The sequence below is a fragment of the Myxocyprinus asiaticus genome, chromosome 49, assembly GCF_019703515.2.
Source record: "Myxocyprinus asiaticus isolate MX2 ecotype Aquarium Trade chromosome 49, UBuf_Myxa_2, whole genome shotgun sequence".
Lineage (NCBI taxonomy): Eukaryota > Metazoa > Chordata > Actinopteri > Cypriniformes > Catostomidae > Myxocyprinus > Myxocyprinus asiaticus.
This window is the reverse complement of record NC_059392.1, coordinates 16968343-16984158: the sequence shown is the minus strand read 5'-3', so window position 1 is coordinate 16984158 and position 15816 is coordinate 16968343. Positions and strand designations below refer to the sequence as shown.

The window sequence follows — 15816 nt, the reverse complement described above, 5'->3', positions numbered from 1 at the left end:
AGTGTACGCAAAACAAAATGAGCAGAGGGCAAACATGGAGCAATGAGGAGGTAAAGTTCCTTACTAACATTTGGTCAGACGAGCATATTTCCAGTATACTGGAAAAAACGCACAAAAATGCTCAAGTGTTCAAAATTTCAGTGATATGTTAAGGGAAATTGGATCCAACGAGCACATTTATCCAGCAGCCAGCATTGTTTTGGATGTTCCGTCACATAATATAAGTCATAAAAGCTGTCCAGTCAGGTTGTGACCTTATCCAGTATTATTATTATTTATTATAATAATAAAATATCTTAATTAAAAAGTCTGTCTAATTGTCTTTTGGAAGAACCTGTTCTGTTAAAATCCAAAATAATCTCATCATTTGGTCACAGGCTGCTGAGGGCAATAAATCCAATTAAGAAATTAGGGATTTTCCCCCTTTTTCTCCCAATTTGGAATGCCCAATTCCCAATGCGCTCTAAGTTCTCGTGGTCGCATAGTGATTCGCCTCAGTCCGGGTGGCGGAGGACGAATCCCAGTTGCCTCCGCGTCTGAGACAGTCAACCCGCGCATCTTATCATGTGGCTTGTTGAGCGCGTTGCCACGGAGACATAGCGCGTGTGGAGGCTTCACGCCATCCACCGCGGCAACCACGCTCAATTCACCATGCGCCCCACTGAGAACAAACCACATTATAGCGACCACGAGGAGGTTACCCCATGTGACTCTACCCTCCCTAGCAACCGGGCCAATTTGGTTGCTTAGGAGACCTGGCTGGAGTCACTCAGCACGCCCTGGGATTCGAACTAGCGAACTAGCAAACTCCAGGGGTGGTAGCCAGCGTAATTTACCACTGAGCTACCCAGGCCCCTATTAATTTCTTATTTCAAAATAATTCTTCCTCAAAATTACTAAAAAGAATTATGGAACCGTTAAGGAACCGGAATCATTAAGAGGAATCAGAATTGGAACTAGTATCACGAACGATTCCCATCCCTACTGTCATTGTCTATGGTACTCACAGTTTGTAGGGCAGGAAGGTTTGAGAGAGAGATCGAAGGCAGGCCTGATACATGTCCTTTCCCCCGTTCACAAAATGTCCTCGCCATACTGTGTAGCTGCGCCTGCCTGTCACAATAGACCCTACAACCAACATTACACAAATCTGCACAGTGCATCTTCAAGTCAAAGCAGAGATTGATAGTTCTATGATTGTTGCCTTCTAAATTGTTCAAGAAAAAAATACAACACCCGTCCAAACAGCACATACCCCAAAAAGTATTAGGACACTTAATTCATGTTAAAAATACACCTTTAAATAATGTGTGAAAGTGAAGAATTTAGTACAGAAATATTTTACTATTGCATACTATGATATATAATATAATATAATATAATAATATAACCCTGTTCCACATGGGGATAGCAGATGGCAACACAATCGGTTGTGTTTACATTAAAGGATTAGTTCACCCAAAAATCATAATTCTCTCATGATTTACTCCAGGGTTTCTGCAGGTTCTATTAAGCTAAATGTAAGACTTTAAGACTTTAAGACAAAATAAAGAAAATTTAAGGAATCAATTGAAGGGAACACAATACGTCAATATGTAAATATTTAGGGAGCACATGAAGAGTCATATTTATAGCAACACTTCAAAGTTTAAAAATGCAACTTTCTTATAGATCTCCATTACGTTTTAACTTATTTTACAAAAAGTATCTTAAGAATAACTCTGCTCCCAACCACCTGAATGTGGAAATAACTTTAGCATTTATTTTTGTTGTTTTTTTAAAATGAGGGATCATTTTTTTTATTTAGTACTGCCCTGAATAAGCTATTTGACATAACTGATCCTCACATATATTCCACAAGACAAAATAGTAATATAATAGTGAATTTACACACATGATCCTGTTCAGAAGTTTACATTCCATTGGTTTTTAATATGGTGTGTTGCTTTCTCAATGATCAATGACTGTTCGTGTAATAATTGTTCATGAGTTCCTGCTTCATCCTGAGCAGTGACGATGTCCCCTTTTCATAACAAAAAACCCACAACTACAGTACAGTTATTTGGTTTTTCAGCATCTTCTGCACTTTTGAGTTCTTAAGTGGCTATACACTGATCAGCCACAACATTAAAACCACCAGCCTAATATTGTGTAGGTCTCCCTCATGCCGCCAAAACAGCGCCAACCTGAAATTATTCTCACCACAGTTGTACAAAGAGGTTATCCGAGTTATGTAGATTTTGTCAGTTTAGGTTGTCATGTCTGGTATACATAATAACACAAAATTCACAACATTGTAACCTAAAATTCAAAATACAACTCCCACATCAACATATACACTAAGTACTTGTACTAAGTAAAAAGTGCAGTGTATCCAGTGGTGGAAATGGCCAAGATTCACTTGGGGGTCCCTTTTGCTCACGAGGATGCATTAAATTGGTTGAAAATAATTGAAAAATTACAGTAACACATTTATAATTTCACAGTTGACTATTTCTTTTAAAATAAATGATGTATTCTTCAAACTTTGTTCATCCAAGAATCCTCTACTTTCAGCAATGCAACTATTCGGCATATACTGTTCATTAAAGCTGCTAGTTTAGGAACTGTGAGGAGTCTTTTTCTCAAATTAGAGACTCTGATGTACTTGTATTCTTGTTGTTGTGCATCTGAGTTGTCCACTTCTCTCTCTGTCCCGGTTAGATCAAGTTTGTTTTATTCTTTCAAAACAAAAGTGCATGGAATAGCCTTCAACTCTCAATAGATTGATGAATTTAAGGAGTAATAAAACTGAAATTGGACTTGCAAGTGTAAAGTAACTTTACTGTACAGTAACTAAAAAAATGCGATACCTCAGCTGCTAAAATAATCTATATTGCGATTTCCACACTTTAGAAGATTAACATTTTTATTGATTCATAGAAATGACAAAGAAAAACAAAACATATATACAATGACTCAACATTTAACTCCCACTACTTCCCCTCCCCAATCAACAACCCCACCCCGACCCCCAACAAACATCCCAGTGGTCTGACATAAGTACACACACACAGAAAAAAATACAATATATATAATAATCATACACATCTAAAACTATGCCTCTCTCTCCACAGTCCCTTCACAAGAGTCCCCCAAAAACATCAAATAACTGCCCCATTTCCCATCAAATGAATCCCAGATCCCCAGCCTTCTACACGACACCTCCTCAAAAGCTGCCACCTCCCCATCTCCTCGCACCACTCCTAAATTGAGAGCGCTCCAGCTGACTTCCATCCCCTTAAAACAATCTGCCTGCCTATCATAACACTGGTCAGGACCCAATTTTTTATGTATTTATCTCCTATATCGATGGATCTCCCCATTGCCCAAAACACAGAGTCTGGGGCAAAACGAAACCCGAGTGTCCAACACGTCACACACAAAACTCTGAACCTTCAACCAAAATTCCTGGATCTCAGCACACCACCAAAACACATGGGCCGTGTCTCCATCCTCCGATTGGCATCGCCAGCAGGTGGGTGTGTCTTTAAGACCAAGCCTATACAATCTAGAGGGTCCAATAGAATCTATGTAAATCTTGAATTGCATAAGGCGCACCCTTGCATCTCTAAATACAGACTTGACATTTTTTAGAATCCTAGCCCACACTCCCTCCTCCAATACCAAGTTAAAATCTTTCTCCCATAATCTCTTGATAAAAGTTAAAGCTCTGTCCCCCAGACTCTGAATTAAAAGGGAGTAACACACTGATGCCTCATGACCTTTTCCAAAAGCAGTAATCACCACTCCCAGAGTGTCTGCCACTGTAGGGGGGTGTCTGCTACACCCAAAAATAGTACAGAGCAGCTGGCGCAGCTGTAAATACCTAAAAAACTGAAATCTAGGAATCACAAAATGTTGAAGCAAATTTTCAAAGGATCTCAACACTCCACTCTCATATAGATCACCGAGTGTAGCAACCCCCCTCACAATCCACTCTGACCAGCAGAAAGGGGACTTAATACATCATTTTGGGTTAAGCCCTATGCTCGAGGCAACATTTAAATAAATGTCCAAATTAAACACTCTGGACACTTTTGTCCATACCGAGAGCAAATGTGAGATAACGGGGTGTAACTTCTCTGGTTATTTTGATAAAAAGGCTTTGCAATGGGCAAGAAATTCCTGTTCAATACAAAACCAAGGAGGGGCTCTCTCAGGTGGAAGCGACAAATGAACCAAATGTCTGAGACCTAATTCATAATAATAAAATAATAATTTTGGGTAGGCATAGCCCACCTTTGTCAATCAGCCTATGTAACTTATTGAAATGTGATCTGGGACGCTTACCATTCCAAATGAAGGACTTGCGCTATGCTATCAAATTGCTTGAAATAAGACAGGGGGACATCTACAGGGAGAGATTGTAGCGGGTAGTTACATTTTGGAATACAATTCATTTTAATAAGATTAACCTTCCCAATCACATATAAATGTAATGAAGCCCACCTGCCCATGTCACTCGAAAACCTTTTTATTAAGGGGTCAAAATTAACTTAACTAAATCAGACAAATTTGTTGGGAATAAAATGCCCAAATACTTAATGCCCTGTTTGGGCCACTGGAAGGCGTCCAGCTGAATAGCCGTTACTAGGCAGTACGCTGTAAGAGCCAAAGCTTCGGATTTAGACCAAACTGACTCTGTATCCTGAGAACTTAGAAAAGGAATTAATAATTCTGTGTAGGGATGTGCATGATTAGTCGAATACTTGAGAATTCTATTTGAATTTTGCAAAGTTTTGCTTTGCTGGCCATATATGCAGTGAGATGCATGTTAAATCCTGAACACACAAACTAAAAATCACAGTGATAACAGAATGCACTGGGTGGCGCTGTTGAGTGTGGGCACAAGTTGATCACATTTGATGAGCAAACCGTTCTGTCAGTACATTTAGATGGACACCAAAAAGCAGGTTATTGCCAGAATGTGGCTTACTGTGAGAAAAAGCTGGGTTCCTGTTTAAATGTACTGGATAAGCGGTGTACTCTTTACTCCCGTATATGCGCAACTCGTCAGAAAGCAGCGTCCCTGTTGCAACGTAATTCCCACGACACTTCTGTAAACAACAAACATGGCATCCGAGAAAGACTTTGCTAGCGGAGATTCCATCAATAAAACTGGTGTGTATAAATGAGTATAGTTTACTGAGCATGTGGATATGCTTGTTTTTCTCAACAAAAACATGACATGAGATACAATATAAACATAACTATTATATGCCGAGTGTTTATAGTCATCCTGTATATTAATTGCGTCAGTCTACTATATTAGCAGTTTCTTTTTCTTCGCTTTGCATGAGATTAAATGCTTTTGTAGGGCTTTACTGGTTGTTTAGATCAGTGTTACTAATCAGAAATAATTGGTAATTATTTCTTTAGTTATTAATTAATATTTAAATTAATTAATTGAATCTAACTCATTAAAACCTCATATGGGGCTCCAGTAAATGTAGTGCACTACGTTTAGGAGCGGGTTTGGTTATCAGCAATAATTAATAATTATCAAAGATAATTATTATTAAAATCAATAGAACATTGATGAGAATCAATGTTAGCTTTTCTAATCCTTTAAATCAACAAAACATTAATTAAAATTAACACTAGCTTATTGATCATTCAAATTCAACAATCATCAAAGATAATTATCAATTATCAAAAATCAATAGAATATTAATAAGGATTAACATTGACGGGGCACCACCCTGGAATCAGGGACTAATAACCAGATAGTATAACAGTCTCAATATTAGATTGTTTTCTTAGGAAAATCGACATCCGAAGAATATAATTTTTTCGGGAAACAAAAACAATGAATGAAGGCTTGAATCTGAGCACTGACATCCCATCAGCATGACACAGGTGTATGCAAAAACCAAAACACTTCTATTTGTAATATAACAAAGTTTATTATCAATTAATAATTAATACAATGCAGTCAATAAACTTCCGATTTACAACTACAAACTAAACAGTGATATGATTAGATATGGAAACTAAAATAATCCTATAACACATAAGGGTGTGTGTATGAGAGCGAGTGTGTGTGTGTGTGTGTGTGTGTGTAAGGAGGGATGCGCACAAAATGGTGGACGTGACTCTCGTGGAGAGTATGTCACGCGAGACTTCCGGCCAGAGAATATGGCCGCGAATGTGGGCGGAGAGAAACCAGTCAATGGCGTCTACCAGTTACCGCGTGTATCCGCTTGTACGATAGCTTAGGGACAAAGCTGAGCTTTAGCACGAAGCTATCTACTAGCCAAAAATGTGTCAGAGAATGTTTGTGAGGGATCGCGCGCGCGCGTGTGTGTGTGTGTGTGTGTGTGTGTGTGTGTGTGTGTGTGTGTGTGTGTGTGTGTGTGTGTGTGTGTGTGTGTGTGTGTGTGTGTGTGTGTGTGTGTGTGTGTGTGTGTGTGGTTAGTGCGAGAGAGAGAGAGAGAATAAAGTGACGGCCCCAAAGCCGGTTTCGCGATTGTGGGAGAGAAAGCAGCTGTTAGTTTATCACTCAGAGATGCGGTGGACGGCTCGTAAACCGTCCCGCATTCTTTGATTCTTTAATGGATAAACTCAGTTTGCTGGTCTCACCCGCGATGGCGGAAATGCACAACAGTCCAATGTGGTTGGACCACAATACAGCAAACCAAATTTGTGATAATTAATACCCTGAGTATTAATAATGAACAGACATGGCGGTCTATAAACTGTACAAGCAATAACCTTGGTACACAAGAAAAACACACTATAATATTCTATCTCTGCCCAGACGTAAACCTCTTACTTGAATCGCATGAGAATGCAGAATGTGTGTTCAACCGTCCTTTAACTCAGACTCAGTTCCTCAAGGCTTGGGTGATGACGGGAGGCCGTTTCCTCGCTCGGTCGGCAGGCGGTATGGCTGCTGATTCTCGGCGGGCTGGCGGAGAAATCAGCGACATTGACTTGATTGAGGAGGGAAGAGAAATCTTTTCTCTTCACTTCTGCAGGCAAACGGATAAAGATGCGGTTTACTCGGCGGTCTTCGAGTGCGGTGTTCGGTGGAACACAGAGTAATCTCTACTCGTCCAGCGAGATGGAGATTGTATGGCCACAGTTTCAAGTCGGACATTACTTCTTTGTGCCACGAGGCTGCACCTGAGAGCAGCGATGAGCTGCGTCTACACACGGCGAGCAAAGTTGCTGGAAGCAAATCCCGGAAGCATTTCAGAGGTATTTTTACTCCTGATGATGTCATGGTTGAGGTGCGTTCTGTCATGTGCCTCATCCAATAGGAGTTGAGAGTTCGATCCTTTAGTGAGCAAGGCTTCATGGGATTTGTAGTCTGTTTTGGACTCCCTTTGTTTGATTTTGGCGCGAATTTTATCAGTATAATTTATGACTTGGTATGTGGGGGCCTGAGTTTTACGACTATGTTAGGCCTGCCTTTGTCTTCTATCTGAATACATGAGGCCCAACATTCCCCCCTTTTGTCTGAAGAGTTGGTTGTTGTCCAGCGTCTTTAGAGCAACTGAAGGGCCGAACAGTTCTTGTCGGTTCAGAGTAACCTGTGGTTATGCCATCCATGTATTTCTGATAGGAAAGAAAATGGTTGCACAGTCCATACGGTTCATTAGAGTTCACAGAGGCTTTATCGTCTGGACAGAGATTGAGGCACATCTGGGCATAGAACTTCTAGCTAAATCTAAAACTACATCACACATAAACATTTCAAGTTATTGGAAGGCACAGCATTGACCGTAACGCAATCCTTCGTTGTTCTTTGGTCATAACACAAAATCAAAGTAGAACCTAACACTGATTACTAGGAACAAAATGTTAGAGGAAAGGAGGGTTAAAGGTTAAAATCAAATCAAAATCAAAATCAAATCACTTTATTGTCACACAGCCATATACACAAGTGCAATGGTGTGTGAAATTCTTGGGTGCAGTTCCGATCAACATAGCAGTCGTGACAGTGATGAGACATATACCAATTTACAATAACATCAAATTAACACAACACAATTTAAGCATCTGTTATACACATAATTACACTCAACTTAAAACATCAAATTAACACAACACAATTTAAACATCTGTTATACACATAATTACACTCAACAATATACAAATAATAACATACACTGTACAGTATACAATATGCTGTTTTTGTTTTTTTGTTTTTTACTATATAGATACACATTATTCAATAAAAATTAAAAATTAAAATATATATAAAAAAAGTATATATATATATATATATATATATATATATATATATATATATATATATATATAGAATGTACAGTATTGTACTGTATTGACATTCAGGCTGTCGGTTGATAGTCAGTTGTTAAGAGAGACATAATATAATAACAGTAATATAATTTATGACAGTCCGGTGTGAGATAAAAGAGTAATAAAGTGCAGGGCTGATGTATTTTGATCGTGGGAGATCAAGAGTTCAGAAGTCTGATTGCTTGGGGGAAGAAGCTATCATGGAGTCGGCTGGTGCGGGTCCTGATGCTGCGATACCGCCTACCTGATGGTAGCAGTGAGAACAGCCCATGGCTCGGGTGGCTGGAGTCTCTGATGATCCTCCGAGCTTTTTTCACACACCGCCTTGAATATATTTCCTGGAGGGAGGGAAGCTCACCTCCGATGATGTGTTTGGCAGTTCGCACCACTCTTTGCAGTGCTTTGCGGTTGTGGGCTGTGCTATTGCCGTACCAGGCGGAGATACAGCCAGTCAGGATGCTCTCCACAGTGCAGGTGTAGAACCGTGTGAGGATGTGGCGGTTCATTCCAAACTTCCTCAGCCGTCTCAGGAAGAAGAGGCGCTGATGAGCCTTCTTCACAACGACTTCAGTGTGGACGGACCATGTGAGTTCCTCAGTGATGTGGACACCCAGGAACTTGAAGCTGCTGACTCTCTCCACTGGTGCTCCATTGATGGTGATTGGACTGTGTTCTCTGTCTTTTCTTCTGAAGTCCACCACAAGCTCCTTTGTCTTACTGACGTTGAGGGAGAGGTTGTGCTCCTGACACCAGTGTGTCAGAGTGTGCACCTCCTCTCTGTAGGCTGTTTCATCATTGTCAGTGATCAGACCTACCACCGTCGTGTCATCAGCAAACTTAATGATGGCATTGGAGTTATGTGTTGCCACACAGTCATGTGTGTACAGGGAATACAGTAGTGGGCTGAGAACACAGCCCTGCGGGGCTCCAGTGTTGAGGGTCAGTGATGAGGAGATGTTGCTGCCTATTCTAACCACCTGGCGTCTGCTTGACAGGAAGTCCAGGATCCAGCTGCACAGCGAGCTGTTTAAGCCCAGAGCCCGGAGTTTCTCATCTAGCTTGGAGGGCACTCAGTGTTGAATGCTGAGCTGTAGTCTACAAACAGCATTCTCACATAAGTGTTCTTTTCCCCAGGTGGGAGAGAGCAGTGTGTATTGTAGATGCAATGGCATCATCAGTGGAGCGGTTGTTGCGGTATGCAAACTGCAGCGGGTCAAGATTGAGTGGTAATACAGAGCAGATGTAATCTCTGATTAGTCTCTCAAAACATTTGCTGATGATGGGGGTCAGAGCAACAGGACGCCAGTCATTTAAACTTAAAAGGCTTATCCTTGGAAATGATTGGGGTTAACCTGTGGGATGGGCTCAGACTGGTGTGTAAAACGTGGCTGTATGAGGAGGGAGTCCAGTCTGGCCTGTAGGTGTTGAATGTACCTATACATGGCGTGTGCAATAATTGCGATGATCCAACCACTAAGGAGGAGCCAGAGGGCAACCAAACTGATAGGGTGTTCTCGGTAAGATGACGATCTGCTTATGTGACTAGGAAATATAGTGGTCAAGCCAGTCGGTTTGAGATTGAACTTCACTAATTTCATCCCTTCAGCCTGAAGCTGTTGTCGAAGGGTGTCATCAACGGTGAGGCTGTGACCTCTAAATGCGTCCATGATCTCAATTTCTGCGTCATGTTTGTCAAAGTTGAGATGATGGAGGACAATATCGTCAATGTGCATGGTGGCTCCTTGGGGAACCATTAAGAACACCGTTTGGTTTGGTAGTCTTAGTTTAGTGGCTGTATCATGGCGGTTGTATGACATTGGGACTTCGGTGGCTGGTGTGTTAACGAGCCAGCGATTGCCTGCTTGCTCTACCCTTGTCTCTGTTCCTTCATCTTTGATGGACATTCTACCTTGACATTTGTTCAGGGAGGTAGTTAGTCACCTCTCTAACAAAGGGGTTGCGTTTGGACAAACCCACTGAATGTCCTTTGTCTTGATACACGTTAGGGTTAGGGATAAGGTAGAGCGAGGGGTCATCATCATGGTAGGCGAGTGTTAGTGGTGTTTTGAGGTGAATGTGTGCATTACCTCTCTGAAAACCAACATTAAATACAGACTTTAGTCTGTATATATTCTGCCTAGATGGTAGATTAAGGATAAATCCTATTTTGAGGTTTTGTGGATTTACATGGATTGGAATTTCAATGCCAAAACTATATGCCAGGTGTATCTGTGAAGGTTGCACAATGGAGATAGTAGCAGATCTAAGGATTTGTTCAACAAGGTCTAGGGAGACCAGGTAAGCTGGAATCCTTCCACCATTCAGACTGTTGACTAGATCTCTAACGATACACACATAAGTTGTTTTCTCTGACAAAGTCCCTAAAGCATGCAAAGTGTTATTGATATGAACGGAGTGCAAATTTACAGTGACTATAGTACCCTGAAGGGTTTTATTCAGGTCCTGTAATTGTTCTTGGAGACGTTGTCTCTGCTGGATTTTTGGATGATGGCGACTTGTCCATCTGAAGCTGGCAAACTGTTTTCTGGACCAAGTGGTCTCGTTATGTCAACATGAGCCCACATGTGTCCACAACGGCAGTCAATGAGCGGAGCCAATCGGTTCAGTATGTCCTGGCTAATTAACAGTGGTTCCGTATTAATGGGACATATGTAAACAGGGTCTATTAGCATCATCCCTTGAAAGGTGTCAATCCAGGCCTGTTTTGTGATAGATAACCTATCTTGCGTGTAGCTTGTGATGCTTACGTTGCAGGTCTCTGTCTAAAATGGTTTGCCAAGGGAGAGCTTTGCTCTAACCACCTCTGCGAAGGTGTTGGAACCCATTAAACTTATTTCAGAACCAGTGTCGAGTAGTGCATGGGAGCTGAATGACCCATGTGTCAGGAGTTGCCCTTACGGTACAGATCACCCAAGAAGGTCAGAAAAGGAGGATGTGGCATGTTAGGAGTGACTGTTTTGGGGAGCAACTTGGACCCAGTTCCCCTTTTCCGGACCTACAAAATAAACTTTGGCGTTAATGGGAGGGGGTACATCGTCTAGTCATACTGACGGGGGTTCAGTGCCGTGTTCCTTTGAGGAGGTCGGCAGACCTGGTGAACAACGGAGCACGTCAAGCTTAGTTACTAACTCAGTCAAGCATCTCCTTATGTCCTCCATTTCTTTTCTCAAATCTTGTTCTCTGAGGGGATTTGAAACCTTTTCTACCCACTCACCTTCTTGTTTGGGTTTCCGTTTGAACCGCGCCTTTCCTTTCGGCCGGCGAACATTTTGTCATTTAGGCCTGCCATGACCCTGGGGGTGTGTTTGGTCACCACCCCCCTGGTTCTGTTGCCTACCCTGCTAGCGGGGTGACCGGCGCCTCTGGGGTCCGGTTCTAGCATTCAACTTAACGCGAGGCATTTCGTTGTCTTCAAACGCTAGGTCTGCATATTCTGAGGCTTGGATCCCCAGGGCTCTGGCGTCACCTTCGTGCCCTCGGGCAGGGCGCACGCGTGTCTCCCATGCCAGTTGCGCGTACCTTCTGATTTCCTGCATGGTGGGGTTGCCCATTCTGCAGTGCATCGTGACGTCATATCGCACATACTCGTGGAGGCTGTGAAGGAAAAGAGACTTGAAAGCTCGTTCCTCCTCCAGACCTGGTGCGTTACTTCCTTGGAAGTACGTGGTTCTCAGGCATCTGTAATACTGACGCGGAGGCTCGTGCCTCTTCTGGGTGATGGCGAAAGCAGCTATGGTAGCGGAGGCTTCGTCGATATACAGCGAATACTCCTCGCGTAGGGCTTTACACAGAGCTGAGTAGCGGTTTCGAGTACCAGTCGGTAGCATTTCCATGAAAGCATTGACACTCCTTACCGTGGTCTTCCATATAAGCTTGAGTTTTTCATGTGACGAAGCATAAGGCAAGTCAACCAGGCAGTGCTCAATTTCTCTGAGATAATTGTCGATGTTTGAATCTCGATTACTTGGGTCAAAGCGCTCCCCTGTGAGGGACTCGAGTTGTCGGATGCGCAAGCGTTGGTGTCGGTATGACCACGGGTCGTCCGAGTCATCTGAAACACCATAGTCACTCAGTTCGCTATAGCGATGAGGACGACTTCCTCACGGATGAAGGTGTTCTCTTCATGGATGAATCCCGGTTTTCACTGTACAGGGCAGATAGCAGACAGCGTGTATGGCGTCGTGTGGGTGAGCGGTTTGCTGATGTCAACATTGTGGATCGAGTGGCCCATGGTGGCGGTGGGGTTATGGTATGGGCAGGCGTATGTTATGGACAATGAACACAGGTGCATTTTATTGATGGCATTTTGAATGCACAGAGATACCGTGACGAGATCCTGAGGCCCATTGTTGTGCCATTCATCCACGAAAATCACCTCATGTTGCAGCATGATAATGCACGGCCCCATGTTGCAAGGATCTGTACACAATTCCTGGAAGCTGAAAACATCCCAGTTCTTGCATGGCCAGCATACTCACCGGACATGTCACCCATTGAGCATGTTTGGGATGCTCTGGATCGGCGTATACGACAGCGTGTTCCAGTTCCTGCCAATATCCAGCAACTTCGCACAGCCATTGAAGAGGAGTGGACCAACATTCCACAGGCCACAATCAACAACCTGATCAACTCTATGCGAAGGAGATGTGTTGCACTGCGTGAGGCAAATGGTGGTCACACCAGATACTGACTGGTTTTCGGACCCCCCCAATACAGTAAAACTGCACATTTTAGAGTGGCCTTTTATTGTGGCCAGCCTAAGGCACACCTGTGCAATAATCATGCTGTCTAATCAGCATCCTGATATGCCACACCTGTGAGGTGGATGGAGTATCTCGGCAAAGGAGAAGTGCTCACTAACACAGATTTAGACAGATTTGTGAACAATATTTGAGAGAAACAGGCCTTTTGTGTACATAGAAAAAGTCTTAGATCTTTGAGTTCAGCTCATGAAAAATGGGGGCAAAAACAAAAGTGTTGCGTTTATAATTTTGTTCAGTGTATATATACACACACACTTCCGGTAAGTTTTGAAACACTTATTCTTTATCATCATTTTTTTCACATTTTAGAATAATAGTAAAGTCATCAAAACTATGGAATAACATAAATGGAACTATGGGAATTATGTTGTGACTAAACAAAATCCAAAATAAATCAAAACTATGTTATATTTTAGCATCTTCAAAGTAGTCACCCTTTGCCTAGAATTTGCAGACATGTACTCGACATTTTCTCAACCAGCTTCTTGAGGTATCACCCTGGGATGCTTTTTAAACAGTACTGAAGGGGTTCCCATCTATGTTGGGCACTTATTGGTCCAAGTCATCAATTTCTAAAACTTTTTTTATTTTTTTTATTACATTTTTGTTTTATAATGAAATCAATTAATATGGTTGCACAATTATATTTTTGTCTACAAAACTAATTTCAAACATTTAAGCATACGCCTTCAGATCAAAAGATTTTTAAGATCATGAGAAAAATTTCAGTCAAGTGTTTCAAAACATTTGACCGGTAGTGTATATATATAATTCTAGAATAAATCTTATGGACTGATGAAAAGAATGTATAGTCCCTACCAGATGGGTTCAGAAGTCTCCAAATATCTGTAAGATCAAGATTTTTACACATCCTGTGAAGCATCAATGTTGCTCTAGGGGCTTGCACACTTTTGCTTCACTATGATCAAGGACTGAGCCCATCAATAGATTAAAGTCTCCTCCTAATATTATATCATGAGGGGTGCCAGCGGCCTGCAACATCCCTTCAAGATCTATAAAAAAGCCCTGATCATCAGCGCTAGGTGCGTAAATATTAGCCAAAATCAACCTTTACCCCTGAATTTCTGCTAAAACAATAATGACTCTTCCTAATTTATCTTTACTCTGTTTAAGACATTTTAATTATAGATGTTTACTAATCAATGTAATAACTTCCCTGCTCTTACTTGAGCCAGCACTAAAGAAAACATGTCCACCCCATATCTTCCTGCGGGGAATGATGCATTTCCTTAAGAAACACTATATCATATTTCTTACGTTTAAGATGAGAAATAACCTTCTTTTTATGGGGTGCCCCAACCCATTCACTTTCCATGTGGAGAGAGACAATCCACTCATACTGACATTTGACATTTTGACATATTAGAAAAAAATGTATTGTGTGTCAAAACCAAAATTATAAAGACCACATTCCAACATTAGTGCTACAATCAAACCCCGAACTTCCCCCAGAACAAACAAGAAAAAGAAAAACGTGTGCATTAACCCCGTGCACGACAACACCAACTGGCGTCCATCCCTCTAAACTCAAACAGTCCATGTACGCCTACGAGAACCCCCATGACGACTTTGCCATCGGATTGCTTAAGTCTGTTGTTTCTATACAAATTTTATGAGACAGAATTACATAACAGAAGAAAATCTATTAAACAAACTCCAGTCAATAGGCAGGATAAATACAAAGAACATGTAGGTTCATCCACATAACTGTCCTGAAGGTGTGTTCCTCCACAAAACAAGCTTCAGCCACTAGGCGGAACCAGCAAAAAAACAAAAAAAATAAATAAATAATAAAAAAAAAAAAACCCCTTCAGTTTCCTCGGGCAGTCAAACGAATGTTCAGTGAGCCGGTCCATTCGACTGTTACCTGAATGCAACAGATGACCCAATCACGCCAATGTCCTGCAAGAAATACTCCACAAAACAAACTCCAACCAATAGGAGGCATAAGCACAAAGAACATGTAGATTCATCCACAAAACTGTCCCGAAGGAGTGTTACTACACAAAACAAACTCCAGCCGCTAGGTGGAACAAGCACAAAAAGAAACAAAAAAAGGCGCCCAGTTTCCTCGGACAGTCAAGTGAATGTTCAGTGAGTCAGGCCCATTCGGCTGCAATGTGAGAATCACACAATGATTTACTCCCTCCATTGACTTTATGAAGGACAACGCCATTCCCCCACAAAATTCACTCCAGGAACTCTGTTCACCTGCGTTCCCTCAAACAATATTTAATGCCATGACCTTATGAATTTAAGACTTATTGCTCCGATTTAAGATCTTTTTAAGGCCTTAATTTGCGGAAGGGTGGATTAAGACATTTTAAGACCCGTGGAAACCCTGTTTACTCACCTTTAAACCATCCCAGATATGAAAGTCTTTACTTCTTCAGCAGTACCAAATTAAGATTTTTATAAGCACATTTCAGCTCTGTTTGTCCATACAATGAAAGCTAATGGGTGCCATGGTGCTGCTGGCCATTTGACGGTCCAGAAGTTATATTTAGGCAGCATAAAAGTAATCCACACGACTCCAGTCGATCAATTAATGTCTTCTGAAGCAAATCGATAGGTTTGTGTAAAAAATAAATCATGGCACCCATTCACTTTCATTGTATGGACAAACAGAGTGAAATGTGCTTAAAATCTTCACTTCAGTTCTGCAGAAGAAGGACAGACATACACATCTGGGATGGCT

At 41.7% G+C, this 15816-nt stretch overlaps 1 protein-coding gene across 5 annotated transcripts in view; it reads right to left on the bottom strand.

The window, feature by feature from the left end:
* Positions 1-15816, bottom strand: part of LOC127438244 (protein TASOR-like) — a 202226-nt gene that overhangs the window by 99412 nt on the left and 86998 nt on the right. For all 5 annotated transcript variants that reach the window (XM_051693677.1, XM_051693672.1, XM_051693673.1 and 2 more), the window contains one exon: positions 1008-1128. In XM_051693677.1, coding sequence (XP_051549637.1) covers positions 1008-1128 — 121 coding nt within the window. The remainder of the gene's footprint in view (positions 1-1007; positions 1129-15816) is intronic.